Source organism: Saccopteryx leptura, chromosome 6 (assembly GCF_036850995.1).
Source record: "Saccopteryx leptura isolate mSacLep1 chromosome 6, mSacLep1_pri_phased_curated, whole genome shotgun sequence".
In the NCBI taxonomy this organism is placed as follows: Eukaryota; Metazoa; Chordata; class Mammalia; order Chiroptera; family Emballonuridae; genus Saccopteryx; species Saccopteryx leptura.
In genome coordinates, this window is record NC_089508.1 from 26388417 (window position 1) to 26404331 (window position 15915).

The 15915-nt window shown below is 43.2% G+C and overlaps 1 protein-coding gene across 1 annotated transcript in view; it reads left to right on the top strand.

The window, feature by feature from the left end:
• TMED10 (transmembrane p24 trafficking protein 10) overlaps positions 1 to 15915 on the top strand; it is a 53376-nt gene that overhangs the window by 21585 nt on the left and 15876 nt on the right. Inside the window, exons 2-3 of the mRNA XM_066344323.1 lie at positions 7256 to 7367; positions 13920 to 13993. Coding sequence (XP_066200420.1) covers positions 7256 to 7367; positions 13920 to 13993 — 186 coding nt within the window. The remainder of the gene's footprint in view (positions 1 to 7255; positions 7368 to 13919; positions 13994 to 15915) is intronic.

Here is a 15915-nt window from a genome sequence, read left to right on the forward strand (position 1 = left end):
AAGCAATCAACAAACAACTAAGGTGTCGCAACGCGCAATGAAAAACTAATGATTGATACTTCTCATCTCTCCTGTCTGCCTGTCCCTGTCTATCCCTCTCTCTGACTCTCTGTCTCTGTAAAAAAATAAAAAAATAAAAAAAGATGAAGAATACAGACTGAACAGTCTGTGTCCTACTCAAGAGGACTCTCGGGTTCTCTGACATGCACTGACCCAAAGGATCCATCAGATTCTGTTAGTCTTTCGTGGCTTCTGTGCATACCACTTCTTTCAGATATTCTTTTTGTGGGGATGCAACATGAAATGTGAAAAGAGCATGAGTTTTAGACAGCTTCAAATACACACACACACTGTATTAAGTCTGTGTTAATGGACTAACTAGCCACTAAGTTTTCTCATTAGTAAAATGGGGATAATAAGACTGGCCTCTATGGGATTGTTGTTAGGATGGAAGGTTATGTATATAAAGTTTATAGCATAACTCCTTAATCCCCTTAGCCTTCCAAACCAATCAGATGCAGAGAAGCCAAGCCTAAATCACAATACAATGGTACCTTGAGATATGAGTTTAATTCGTTCTGTAACTGAGCTCGTAAGTCAGTTAACTCATATATCAAACAAATTTCTCCCATTTAAAATAACTGAGTGGATTCAATCTATTCCAGCCCTGTGAAACATCCCCAAACCATCCTAAATTATGAAAAAAGACATTTTTAATTAAGAAACACACGTATACTTTACTAATGCATAACAAATTTATGAAATAAAAGAAAAAAGTGATATTTAGTACTGTATTCTTACCTTGGAGACAGACGAGTGTGGCTAACAGAGTTGAATGGCAGAGGAGGAGAGAGGGAGGAAGAGATGCAGGCACTGTAGACACGTAAACTAAAACTGCACTTTCTTAACACTAAATGTAAACTAAAACTGCATTTTCTTTACTTTACACAAAACTAAAACTTCACTTTCTTACTTAAAATGAAACCACAAAAACTTAATTGTAAAAAAAAAAAATGTACTTTCTTAACTTTAAACTTAACCTAAGCTTAACATTATGTATTTTTCATTTAATCACCACCTGTTTTTGCCTTTTTGGCTACACTTTCGGCACTTTCACTTGCAGGACTTTTGAATAAAAATCTATCCAAAGAGGTTTGCTTTTGCCTGCCTTTTAAAATGTTACGGAAATGTGACAAACAAGTGTCATTAAAAGGTGCTGAAGCAGGACCAGTTGAAACTTTTTCTGGGTATTTCTTTTCAATGAAATTTGAAAGCTTCTCCCACATTGCCAGCATGTCTTTAATTTCACTTGTAGAAATCACTTCCTCCAATTCTACCTCCTCCTCACTACTAATCTCTTGCAGAAGCTCCGTATGTTGTTGCATCATCTGTAGCTCCTTCAATTCCTCAGTTGAGAGTTCCTCCTCATGTTCCTTGACAAGCTCGTTTATGTCACCTTCATCTACCTCCAGACCCATGGGCTTTCCGAGGGACACAATCTCCTCCAACACTTCTACCTCGGTCTCAGTCTCTGGTTCGAATCCTTCGAAGTCCCTGTCTGCAAAACATCAGGCCATAACTTTTTCCATGCCGAGTTCAAGGTTCTTTTTGTAAACTCTTGCCATACCAAGTCAATATTGCGTAAATATATCATGATGTTGTAGTGATCTTTCCACTCTTGAAGGGTTAGAATTGTATTCTCAGTCACCTCAAAGCAGCGGCGGAACAAGTGCTTTGTGTAAAGCTTTTTAAAGTTGGAAATGACCTGCTGATCTATAGGTTGCAAGATTGAAGTCGTGTTGGGTGGGAGGTAGAGGACTTTCACGAATTTGAACTCATCAAGAATGTCATCTTCCAGACCAGGTGGGTGGGCTGGAGCATTATCAAGGATTAGTAATGCTTTCATTGGGAGTTTATTTTCTTGAAGATATTTCTTCACTGCAGGACCAAAGACGAGACTTACCCATTCAATAAAAAACTGCTGCATAACCCATGCCGTAGCATTGGCACGCCACATAATCTGCAGTTTTTCTTTAAGAATCTTGTGAGTCTTAAAGGCTCGAGGATTTTCGGAATGATACACTAGCAGTGGCTTTACTTTCACTGCTAGCATTTACACACAATGCAAGGGTCAGATGATCCTTCATGGGTTTATGGCCTGGTAGCTTCTTCTCCTCTGCCGTGATGAAAGTCCTCAGGGGCATTTTTTTCAAAACAATCCTGTTTCGTCACAGTTGAATACTTGTTGGGGGATGTAGCCTTCCTTTGTGATAAGCGCAGCAAAACATGCGATAATACCTCCCACCCAACACGACTTCAGTCTTGCAACCTGTGGATCAGCAGGTCATTTCCAACTTTAAAAAGCTTTACACAAAGCACTTGTTCCGCCACTGCTTTGAGGTGACTGAGAATACAATTCTAACCCTTCAGAGAGTTATTAACATCAACACTAGCAGCTTCACCATGCCTCATAACCGAGTAGATGCCGGATCTCTTCTTGAAATTTTCAAACCAGCCATGACTTGCCTTAAATGTATCTTCTGCTGCCTCTTTTGAGGTTAATGGTTCTTTCTTCTTCAAGTCGCCGTAAATAATACGTGCCTTTTTACATATTACAGTCTCCGTCACTGTATCTCCTTCCAGCTCTTTCTCTTTCACCCACACCAGCAGAAGTTTCTTCATGGATATTTGTCCTTAATTGGAACAGAATTATAGTTCCTTTCACTAGATTTGCACTTTTGATGGCATCCTTTTGTTTAAGGATAGTACAAATTGTAGATGTATTGCAGTCGTACAGCCTTGCCAGTTCAGTCACTCGTACACCACGCTCATGTTTTTCTATTATTTCTTGTTTCACTTCTATGGACATCATTCTCTTCTTACCACTGTCCTTTACACTCACTTTCTTCGGCCCCATGATAGCACACAGAAAAAGTTAGTAAAAAATGATGCAAGAACGAGTACAGTGCACGAGATTCAACTCGATTCTGAGGGTAACACATGAGAAAGAACGAGATCCTGGTGTTGTGCTGCCAATTCTGGACCCGTGCGCCAATGCGCCAACTAGCGCAGCTTCCCAAATCACGACTCGTATCTCAGAATTTCGTTCGAATCTCAAACAAAAATACGGACTGAGTCTCAGCTCCTTTCTTAAAAAAATTCGTATGTCGGTCTGCTCGTATCTCAAGGTACCACTGTACTTTTCTCTGCTTCTGCATCCTGGCTGCTAGGTGTTGCCACTAGAAATCTGTGGTCCGTGATCTCAGCTGAGATCTCAGTGCTCAGTTCTTGTATCTAATTTTAGTCAGCTTTCTTCTTGTCCTATGCATAGATCAGAAATGGTGGCTCAAAAGAACTTGGTTCTATAGACATCATTTGTTTGACCTTGAGGTAATTTTCTAAATATTGGATTGGTTGTGAGGATTTAAAAATTAGGAGATTTCAGATAAAAGTTAAATGTCTAACTTCTTTTGAAAAATTTGGTGATACAAAAACCTGGCATGCCCTTGTCATCAGTGTTTACTCCCTGGAGACAGGCCCCTCCAGTTTGTCACCTTCACATCTTTTGGACTTATCCTGGTCTATTAGTCTCAGCTATGTTGCTCACTTGATCCTTTGGACATTTATTTTTTGGTCTTGTCTTGTAGTCCCTCCCCCCATAAAATCCCTCTAATCAGTCCTCTTCTCTCTGTATGCAAAGCCCTTACCATTTTTATTCTGCAGTGCTAGATAGTGGCCTAACCCATTTTCTTATCTCTAGTATTGTCCCTCTTGAGTCCGTTTTCCTAGTAGTAGCAGATTCATCTTTCTAAATTGCAAATTGAATCACAGCACTTTTCACATAAATTCTTTTTGTGGGGGAGGGGGGACAGACAGACAGGACAGAAGAGAAGTAAGAAGCATTAACTCATAGTTGTGGCAACTTAGTTGTTCATTGATTGTTTCATTGTTTCTCATATATGCTGGGTGCGGGGGGGGGGGGTGCTTCAACCAAGCCAGTGACCCCTTGCTCCAGCCAGAGACCTTGGGCTCAAGCTGGTGACCCCGTGCTCAAGCTGGTGAACCCAAGCTGGTGCTCAAGTTGCAACCTTGGGGTTTTGAACCTAGGACTTCAATGTCCCAGGCTGACACTCTATCCTCTGTGACACCACCTGATCAGGCTGTACAGATTTTTTTTTTTTTGTATTTTTCTGAAGCTGGAAACGGGGAGACACAGTCAGACAGACTCCCGCATGCGCCTGACCGGGATCCACCTGGCACGCCCACCAGGGCAATGCTCTGCCCACCAGGGGACGATGCTCTGTCCCTCCGGGGCGTCGCTCTGCCGCGACCAGAGCCACTCTAGCGCCTGGGGCAGAGGCCAAGGAGCCATCCCCAGCACCCGGGCCATCTTTGCTCCAATGGAGCCTTGGCTGCGGGAGGGGAAGAAAAAGACAGAGAGGAAGGAGGGGGGGAGAAGCAAATGGGCGCTTCTCCTATGTGCCCTGGCCGGGAATCGAACCCAGGTCCCCCGCACGCCAGGCCGACGCTCTACCGCTGAGCCAACCGGCCAGGGCCTGTACAGATTCTTAATTGCCTTTCCACTTTGTACCAAACGAAATTTAAACTCTTTAGCATGGAGTTGCAATTCTGTATGATTGGGTCAGTACCTCTCCAGCCACTTAATCTTTCTGTGCCTCACTTTTCTCCTGTGGAACATGGGGGAAATAATAGTTCTTACTTAGAGGTTATACTGAAGATTAAGTTAAAATGCATATAAAACACTTGGCATGGTATTTGACACTTAGTGCTCTATAATACTAGCTATTAGCATTATGATACCATGTTTAGTTTTGTTGTTTTTCCTGGATCCCAGTCCTTCATATTTGCCGTCTTTTCTACCCTGAATGTCCGAATCCCAGTTCTTCCCTTCATTGCACCTCATCCTTGAGGACTCACCTCATGTGTCATCTCCTCCATGATATACTTTCTGACTGTCCATAGTCCTGGGGCACCTGTGCATACCTCTAGTAGTATACTTTTTACATTGTAGTGAAGTTTTGTTTCTCATTTCTCTCCTTAGACTTTTAAAACCTTTAAAGATAGGAACTAACGTACACATCCTTGTTTCCCCAACGACCAGCACAGATGATGCATCTTAAATGCTTGACAAAGTCATGAATGATCAACATCATTCATGGCAGAAGATACTTGATTACTATTACTGCTGTTATTGTTAGGAAATTTAGAAGATGTTATAAAACCTTTTTAATTAACCCATTGTTTAAAATTCTGTCTAGCTATAATAACTATTTGTTACTGTTTTTCCCCAAAAAACAAAATAACTTTACTTCTGACCATAAGTGATAGAAAATCAAAAGAAAGCAAGTATAAAGAGATCTCACTACTCAGCAATAACTAGTGAAGTGCTTTAAATATATAAGCTTATATGTGTGGTGTTCAATTTTCGTATTTAAAATCTCACCTATAAATGAATCTTGTTTTGCAAACAATATTAGAAAAGAAATCTAGTTAAATATAATGAAGCCACTGTTTTGTGTTTCACATTGCAAGTAACTTCCATCTCAGGTAATGAAATTACCTTCTACTAAGAGAGCCATGTGCTTTAGAAAAGAAGTCTGAGATCCAGTCTGTCATAGTACCATGTCATTCCCTTCTTTATAGATGACCATTCACTTACCAGTACATGCCACCTTCTGTGCTTTCAGGCCATTCTCTAAGAGTGGAGCAGCTTAAGTTTGGAGAACGACAGCTAAGAACTTGTTAGAAAGACATCATTTGTGGAAACCAAGGATAACCTTTTGTAGGAGAACCTTCTTGTTTATATCCTGGGCTTCCCTCCGCCTGCCCCCCCCCCCAATGTAGCCACTGATATAATTGACATGACATTTGTAGGAATAAATCTACCAGGGGTTTTTTCGTTTGTTTTTATTTATTTATTTATTTATTTATTTGTTTGTATTTTTCTGAAGCTGGAAACAGGGAGAGACAGTCAGACAGACTCCCGCATGCGCCTGACCGAGATCCACCCGGCACACCCACCAGGGGCAACGCTCTGCCCACCAGGGGGCAATGCTCTGGCCCTCCGGGGCGTTGCTCTGCCGCTACCAGAGCCACTCCTGCGCCTGGGGCAGAGGCCAAGGAGCCATCCCCAGTGCCCGGGCCATCTTTGCTCCAATGGAGCCTTGGCTGCGGGAGGGGAAGAGAGAGACAGAGAGGAAGGAGGGGAGGGAATGGAGAAGCAAATGGGCGCTTCTCCTATGTGCCCTGGCCAGGAATCGAACCTGGGTCCCCTGCACGCCAGGCCGAAGCTCTACCGCTGAGCCAACCGGCCAGGGCCAATCTACCAGGTTTTAATCCATGCCTGCCTTTTCCTTCTCTCCTTATATCAGCCCATGCCACTCTCCACCCCACCCCAACCCCAACCCCAACCCAATCAAGATTTATTTTATAGAAAAAGTGTGTTCTGGCCCTGGCGGGTTGGCTCAGCGGTAGAGCGTCGGCCTGGCGTGTGGGGGACCTGGGTTCGATTCCCGGCCAGGGCACATAGGAGAAGCGCCCATTTGCTTCTTCACCCCCACCCCCTCCTTCCTCTCTGTCTCTCTCTTCCCCTCCCGCAGCTGAGGCTCCATTGGAGCAAAGATGGCCCGGGTGCTGGGGATGGCTCCTTGGCCTCTGCCCCAGGCACTAGAGTGGCTCTGGTCGCAGCAGAGCGACGCCCCGGAGGGGCAGAGCATCGCCCCCTGGTGGGTGCCGGGTGGATCCCAGTCGGGCACATGCGGGAGTCTGTCTGACTGTGTCTCCCCGTTTCCAGCTTCAGAAAAATACAAAATACAAAAAAAAAAAAGTGTGTTCTTATATATATTTATTCTTTTTGTAGTATATTCTTTTGGTAATCGTCCACTTCCATTTTTGTGACATGTCCCTTTCTGGAAAATGATACTGTTCTACATTCTATAAAGTAAACATTTGTTACTAAAACCAATTTATATCTCAACTGTCATTCTATAGTGGCAACAGATTTTAGCCTCCAGTGTGGATCGGCTGTTTGAATGAGTGAAATTTGCTGTATTTAAGTTCATCCACTAATTAAATTCCTGTCTTTGGGGATGGTTGGAACATAGTCATCATATGAGGGATGTCAGCTGGTCAAGACATTCCTCGTATGATGTGTTTCTTTCCACTTAACCAGTTTCTCTCAGTTTTCTTCCTCAGTGTTATTTGCTGCCTGTTCTTACTTACTTTTTTATTTTAGATCACGGATTCTGCTAGCCACATTCTGTACTCCAAGGAAGATGCAACCAAGGGGAAATTTGCCTTTACCACTGAAGATTATGACATGTTCGAAGTGTGTTTTGAGAGCAAGGGTAAGTAATCAGAATGTTGTCTGTCCCTGAGTTAAATGTCTTCTCTCAAGTTAGAGTGTGAACTTTATCTCTTAGGTCAGCAGAGAGAGGAGATGCAAGCTACATTTGTGGAGGTACACACACATGTAAGTGAAAGTGGCATTCTTTATGTGCAGGAATAGGCATTTCTTAAATGCTATGACACGCTTGGTGTGAATGATAAGAATTTAATTTGGGAACTTAATGTTATTGATAGGTTCTGCAACTTGAGTGAAATGATATATAATGAACAGTTTTACCACAGGCTAATTGATATAAACAAAAGTTAAGTTCCTGTGGCATCTCATCAATGTTGAATGAAATGTCATTAGACAACCTGCAAAGTCAGAAGCAGCTTTGGTTTCAGAGCACTTGTTATTTCCTAGTCCTAATATCATGGTTTGGATTCTTCTGTGCGTCTCAAGGCTAAGATCCCATAATAACTTTTAGGCTGATTACCTGATGGTTTCTATGCTCAGTGGTGGGTGAAAAAACAGATTCCTCTTCGCTTCCTATTCTTTCACTTCAAGGACACTAGACTAAAAGCTGGTGTATTTATACTTGTTATATTAGTTGGGACCCCTTTTGACTACAAGAGACAAAAAAACATAACTCAAACTGGCTTAAAGAGAAAGAAGGGAAAGACCATTTGACTCTCTAAACTGGGAAGTCTTTAATGTTGTGCTGACCTCAGGCCTGGCTAGTATTGGGGTTTTAACAGGAACTCTGCCTATCCTTAGTGCTTCCTTTCCTTGCCTCCATTTGACTTCATCTCAGCTTTTCTCCATATGGTAGCAAAAGGACTCCTGGCAATTTTACATGTATAGAATGTTCAGAACACTCTATCCTAGAAGAAAAGCAAGCACTTTGGCCAACAGCACCAGTAGAGTCCCAGGAATAGCAGATCAACTTGCCACTTTTGACAGTTAACCAAGAATTGACTCGATCTAGAGTGAGTCATTGAGCCTAAAAGCTAAGGGAGTTTGCCTGAAGTAAATAGAATACTAGATTAAGAGTAGATAATTAAAGGACTTTAATAGTGATTTCAGGACTGATATCCTTTTCCCTGCCCCCTCCCCTCAGTTCCAAGATGTCTCAACCATATTCTACACGTTTTCACATGGTTGTGCCTCTTTTACCTCAAGAGGTCATAAACTTCTCTTTCAAACTAGTTTTCCTCATCAGTATTACCACCATCCTTCCAGATACTTGGGCTCACATTTTTGAAATTATTTTTGTCTTTTCTAGTCGCTCTTCAAGTTATACTGATACTTCTTTCAAAGTATCTTCTGTATCTGTCACCACACACATCTAAATTCTAATCTTTTAAATCATGAATTATGTCATTAGCCTTCTAACTGATAGTCCTGTTTTGTTTTTATTTTATTTTTTTGTATTTTTCTGAAGTTGAAAACAGGGAGGCAGTCAGACTCCCGCATGCGCCCAACCGGGATCCAGGCATGCCCACCAGGGGGCAATGCTCTGCCCATTCGGGGCATCACTCTGTTGCAACCAGAGCCATTCTTGCGCCTGAGGCAGAGGCCACAGAGCCATCCTCAGCACCCGGGCCTACTTTGTTCCAGTGGAGCCTTGGCTGCGGGAGGGGAAGAGAGAGACAGAGAGGAAGGAGAGGGGGAGGGGTGGAGAAGCAGATGGGCGCTTCTTCTGTGTGCCCTGGCCAGGAATTGAACCCGGGACTGCTGCACGCCAGGCCGACGCCCTACCACTGAGCCAAACGGCCAGGGCCGAATCATAGGATTTTTGAGCTGGACAGATTTTAGGCACCGCAGCATTTAATAGGCTTTAATGCTCTCACTGCAGCCTTCCACTGCTCATCAGCCCCAGCCAGTCTGGTTTGCTCTGCCCTCCACACCGTGTCATTTATTCACTTGCTGGAGTGCTCTTTTCCTATATGAACATAAGTTTACCTTTAGTTCTTATACCCTCAACATTCTAGCCTACTTAATTTCTCAGTTAATTCATTCAGTAAATGATTATCAAGTACCCTGTATACTAAGCACTGTTCTAGGTGTTGGGGATGTAGCCATGAACAACATAAATATATATGTCAGATGGTAATGAGGGCTTTGGAGAAAAAACAAACACTCTGAGATGCTGAGCATGTCTTGGAAACAGCAAGGAGGTTAATGTGGCTTTCTCTAAATAGTACAATAGTACATCACTTACTGGTCAGATTAGTTATTTAGACAATTAAAGAGATAAGTAAAATTCAGGCATTTAAAGATATATATATAGAGAGAGAGAGAGAGAGCCTGGCCTGCAGTGATGGAGTGGATAAGTTTCAACCTGCAATGCTGAGGATGGATTTGAAACCCTGGGCTTGCCCAGTCAAGGCACAAATGAGAAGCAACCAATGAACAACTAAAGTAAAGCAACTATGAGTTGATACTTCTCAATCCCCACCCTCCTCTCTCTGTAAAATCAATCAATAAAAAAAGATATGCGTATAGATATGTATATACAGACATATAGATATCACGCACACACAGCCAGTGCTGTTTAAATGTCTCATATACATGTGGCTTAACTCCCAATTTTAAGCTTTTTATAAGGTTTTAAATTAGCCCTAAACTTAGCCATTAACCTACACTAATTCTAACCCTAACGTTACCCTTATCCTAACACTAAACCTAATCATAACCCTAAACATATTTTTATTCTAAATTTCTTTCTAATATGTTGATACTGTGCATGTAGATGTCTAGGAACTAGTTTTTAAAAATATAGGCCCTGGCCAGTTGGCTCAGTGGTAGAGTGTCATCCTGGCGTGTGGGTGTCCTAGGTTTGATTCCGGGTCAAGGCACACAGGAGAAGCGCCCATCTGCTTCTCCAGCCCTCCTCCTCCCCCTTCTCTTTCTCTCTCTTTCTCTTTCTCTTTCTCTTCTTCTCTAGCAGCCATCGCTCAATTGGTTTGAGCACACTGGCCCTGTGTGCTAAGGATGGCTCTGTGGAGCCTCCACCTCAGGTGCTAAAAATAGCTCGGCTGCAAGCATGGCCCCAGATGGGCGGGGCATTAGCCCCAGATGGGGGGTTGTTGGGTGAATCCTGGTCGGGGTGCATGCAGGAGTCTGTCTCTCTATCTCCCCTTCTCTCACTTGGAAAAGAAGGATGAAAAGTATGTGTGTGAATCTGTACACACACACACACACACACACACACACACACACACACAGTAAGCACTTAATTTCTAGTTTCATTTGTGTTCTCTATGTATTCTGGTATGAAGACTTGATACCATATAGTCTTGGGAGTACCTTTTAAAATTACCAGGCAAATGTAGAGAGAAATTACTGAAGGGTCATTTTACAAAGCAGCCCCTTTATGACCATGATGTGAGCTAAGGGGATATAGGCTGGCTGTTCTCTGCAAGAGACTGTATGGTCTGGACTCAGACCAGCCTGAGTGGTTTTGTGGTTTTACTTAAATGCCGTGGCAACGGAGGGTGGGAAGAGTTGCTTAGGAAGAAACTATCCTGATCATTTGGACCAGGTAGGGCTGTGAGCTGTTTGGATTCACAATTTTTTTTTTTTTTTTGTATTTTTCTGAAGCTGGAAACGGGGAGAGACAGGTCAGACAGACTCCCGCATGCACCCGACCGGGATCCACCCGGCACGCCCACCAGGGGCGAAGCTCTGCCCACCAGGGGGCGATGCTCTGCCCCTCCGAGGCGTCGCCATGTTGCGACCAGAGCCACTCTAGCGCCTGGGGCAGAGGCCAAGGAGCCATCCCCAGCGCCCGGGCCATCTTTGCTCCAATGGAGCCTTGGCTGCGGGAGGGGAAGAGAGAGACAGAGAGGAAGGAGGGGGGGGGTGGAGAAGCAAATGGGCGCTTCTCCTATGTGCCCTGGCCGGGAATCGAACCCGGGTCCCCCACACGCCAGGCTGACGCTCTACCGCTGAGCCAATCGGCCAGGGCCGGATTCACAATTTTTTAAATGAGAAAAGAGATGCAAAAATTTGCATTGTATCTCCATGGGCAGTGCTATGATCAGGATTGCACGTTGGATTGGCGAGAAGAGAGCTCTCTGGATGCCCTCTTTGTTTTGTTTTGTTTTGGAGACTTACTGGTTTAAATGCTCAAAAGATATCTATGATTTGTCACAGGTTTTTGAAATTTTCTATTTATTGATTTTAGAGAGAGAAGTAGGGAGAGAGAGAAATACTGATTTATTGTTCCACTTAATACATGCATTCATTGGTTGATTCTTGTATGTGCCCTGACCGGGGATCAAACCCACAACTTTGCCTGACCTGTGGTGGCGCAGTGAGATAAAGCATTGACCTGGAACATTGAGGTTGCTGGTTCGAAGCCTTGGGCTTGCCTGGTCAAGGCACATATGGGAGTTGAGGCTTCCTGCTCCTCCCCCTTCTCTCTTTCTGTCTCTCTCTCTCTCTCTCTCTCTCTCTCTCTCTCTGACTCCTCTCTCTCTAAAAATCAAGAAATAAAATAAAAATAAAAATAAAAAAAAACCCACAACTTTGGTGTTAGCATGATGCTTTAACCAATTAAAGTACCCAGCCAGGGCTTGTCATAGTTTTTAATCCTAATTAATAGAAATCTTATTTCTATTGCTTTTGAATTGATTTTTCTAGTCTGTTCTAAAGAACTTTACTGTCTTTTAAACATGCCATTCTCATTTCAATACCTGAGCTTTTGCCTATCCTTGTCATCTTGCTAGAATACTTTGTCCTGTGTTCAGGTGTTCCCTCTTAGTGAAGTCCATCCACAACTAATCTCTTCCCTCTAATCTTTGCCCCATTGCTGGGAATATCTGAACCAGTTTCTTTTTCTCTTAAAGTTTTATACTGCTTTGGGTTTTCACTGTAGCTTTTATTTGTGTTTATGTCTTAGACCCCCATCAAATTTCTTTTTCTTGAAAGAGAAAGAGAGGAAGAAAGAGAGAAGCATCAACTTGTTCCACTTAGTTGTGCCATTGATTGCTTCTCATATGTGTCCTGATTGGGGCTTGAACTGGAGACATCAGTGTCAAGCCAGTGACAGAGCAGCGACCTTGGGATCTGAGCCACTGGTGCTCTGGGATGACTATCCACTGCATCACCAGCCGGGGCCCCATCAAATTATTTAAAAGCAGAGATTGCAATCTCTAGCACAGTTCCTGGTACCCAGTGAGTTCTCAATGAGTTTAAATTAAATTGACTTTTGTCTGTTTTAGAAAACCTTCAGTGCCTCTCAGAAAGACACAGTACCATTCTCTGTCGCTTATAGTCTCAGGAGCCCCAATGCTTAAGTGGCACTGTTTCCCAAAACTCCTAATTGCATGTAGGCAGTTTCTTATTTTATAAATAATCAGGTGAGTCCAGGAGATTGAAGCTGAACAATTTTCAGGGGTTCTTGAGTCTTCTTCTTTTTTCTACTTAGAATTCCTTTGTAATCAAGCTGAATTATATTACCTTTTTTAGTATGAACATTGCTGTCTTGGCCCTACGATACCAAATAGGCATTCCTCTTTCTAAGAAGCATCTCTGAAAATTGTACTGTGTGTGTGTGTGTGTGTGTGTGAGAGAGAGAGAGAGAGAGAGAGACAGAGAGAGAGAGAAAGAGGGACAGATAGGGACAGTCAGGAAGGGATGAGAAGCATCAATTTTTTGTTGCAGCACCTTAGTTGTTCGTTGACTGCTTTCTCGTATGTGCCTTGATGTTGTGGGGGGGCTCCAGCAGATTGAGTGGCCCCTTGCTCAAGCCAGCAACCTTGCGCTCAAGCTGGTGAGCCTTGCTCAAACCAGATGAGCCTGCATTCAAGCGGGTGACCTGGGGTTTTGAACCTTGGTCCTACACTTCCCAGTCTGACGCTCTATCCACTGCGCCGCCACCAGGTCAGGCTGAAAATTGTACTTTTGTTGTCAAATTTTTTCTTGGGCTGTTCTCTTCTAAGGGCTTTGTGAGAATAGTCCTCTACCATTATATTTACCTATTGAAATGGCCTTACATTGACCAAAATGTTTGAATTACAGTGAAATGTTAGATAAGTCCTGTGTTCTTTTCAGTACTCATGTTTGTATTAAGTAAATCCAAGCTTAGTTTATGTCCAATAATCCTTTTCTCAAACTTTGACAGGACATCCTTTTCAGAAGTGGAAATGTATCTTTTCAACCTAAATTGGTATCCATTACCTATTGGTCTATATATGCCATTCAGTTTTATACTGTTTTGACTTTTGAGTTTTATTTCCTATTCCAGTAAGCCTGTGCTTTCTCTCCTCCTGTTCTATTCCTCTGTAGTACCAACTGCAGTACCTTGTGTCCTGCCCACTCAGATGTTTGCCAGCAGCATGTTCTCGTTGCTTTCCGGCACCCCACACAGACAGACGCTTTGTCTGGAATGCTTATGATTTTAGCCAGAGCCAGGAATTTTCTGCAGCTGAGTAGAGGGAGGAGTTTCAAATGGCTCTGTGCCCTCTATTGAGAGGGGAGGGGTTAGGGAGAGGGAGGGTGGGTGGGTGATTTCCCGGAATTTTAAATATTCCACACAATGAATCCTTTGATTCTTTCTCAGGAACAGGGCGGATACCTGACCAACTCGTGATCCTAGACATGAAGCATGGAGTGGAGGCAAAAAATTACGAAGAGGTATGTCCTGCTGTAACAGCCAGAGAAGGCAGTCATGTGCTCCGCCGTGAGGTTTCTGTGACCTACTAGGGCCAGCAGGCTGTGCTTTGCCCAGAAGACTGTGGTCTTCTCAGCAGTCATGTGACAGCCAGCTACATCTTTGATATAAAAGTTGTATTACCAGCCCTGAACAATATAATTCTGGCTGTGTTGTCAACCAGAAGATTAAACCAACTGTCCCATAGAAATGTTGGTGTGATAAAACATTCAAACATATGCCATTAGCACTCTTTTTTTTTTTTTTAACAGACAGAGGGAGAGTGAGGGATAGATAGGGACAGACAGAAATGGAGAGAGATGAAAGGCATCAATCATTAGTTTTTTGTTGCAACACCTTAGTTGTCCATTGATTGCTTTCTCAGATGTGCCTTGACTGTGGGCCTTCAACAGACCAAGTAACCCCTTGCTTGAGCCAGCGACCTTGGGTCCAAGCTGGTGAGCTTTGCTCAAACCAGATGAGCCTGTGCTCAAGCTGGCAACCTCGGGGTCTCGAACCTGGGTCCTCCGCTTCCCAGTCCGACGCTCTATCCACTGCGCCACCGCCTGATCAGGCGCCATTAGCATTGTTGAGACAGCAAGCAGGTGTATATTTATAATTTTTAAAAGCTGGAATTCGCCCTGGCCGAATACCTCGTTAGTGAGAGCATTGTCCCAAAGCGCAGAGGTTGCTGGTTCGATCCCAGTCAGGGCACATAAGAGAACAGATTGATATTCCTGTCTCTCCCTCCCTTTCCTCTCTCACTAAAATCACTCAATTAAAAAAAAAAAGAAAAGCTGGAATTTATTTAAATATTAATGTCCAAGATTAAGAAAAGTTATTTTATTTATTTATTTATTTATTTTCATTCCTAAGGTTTTTATCCTCAGATCGACAGGTCTATACAGGGTGGAGCAAAAGTTAGGTTTATAGTTGTTAGTTTGCAAAAACAGTTTCTTCTTGTATTTTTATTAATTATTGTATTATTTTCCATAAAAGCAACTGTAAACCTATTTTTGCCTATATATTTAAGGCATGATTCAGTGCTGTTTAGACTTGAACAACTATTCTACCTTTGAGAAACAAGAATAGTCAAAAATAGCTTTTAGTTAAAATAATTTCAAACTAATGAAGAGAGCAAGATAAAGTAAAAATACTGCAAAAGACTAGGACTAGTGATAATGAGTAGAAATTTTTGCTGACAGGAAGTGTAGAGAATAAAAGCTGGCCCTGGCCAGTTGGCTCAGCAGTAGAGCGTTGGCCTAGTGCAGAGGTTGGGAACCTTTTTGGCTGAGAGAGCCATGAACGCCACATATTTTAAAATGTAATTCCGTGAGAGCCATACAATGACCTGTGTACGTTATGCATTATCCAAAAAAAATTTGGTGTTAGTATTGTCCCGGAGGACAGCTGTGATTGGCTCCAGCCACCCGCAACCATGCACATGAGCGGTAGGAAATGAATGGATTGTAATACATGAGAATGTTTTATATTTTTGAATTATTTTTTTTATTAAAGATTTGTCTGCGAGCCAGGTGCAGCCATCAAGAGAGTCACATGTGGCTTGCTAGCCATAGGTTCCCGACCCCTGGCCTAGTGTGTGGAAGTCCCAGGTTTGATTCCCAGTCAGGGCACACAGGAAAAGTGACCATTTGCTTCTCCACTCCTTCCCCTCCCCCTTCTCTCTCTCTCTCTCTCTCTCTCCCCTCCCTCTCCCTCTCTCCTCTCTCCCCCCTTACCTCCCACCCCCCAACCCCGCCTCCTGCAGCCATGGTTTGAGCAAGTTGGCCCTACAAGTTGGCCCCAGGGGCTGAGGGTGGTCCTGTGGCCTGCGTCAGATGCTAAAATAAAATAGCTCGGTTGCTGAGCAGTGGAGTAGCAGTTCCAGATGGGCAGAGCAGCCAGG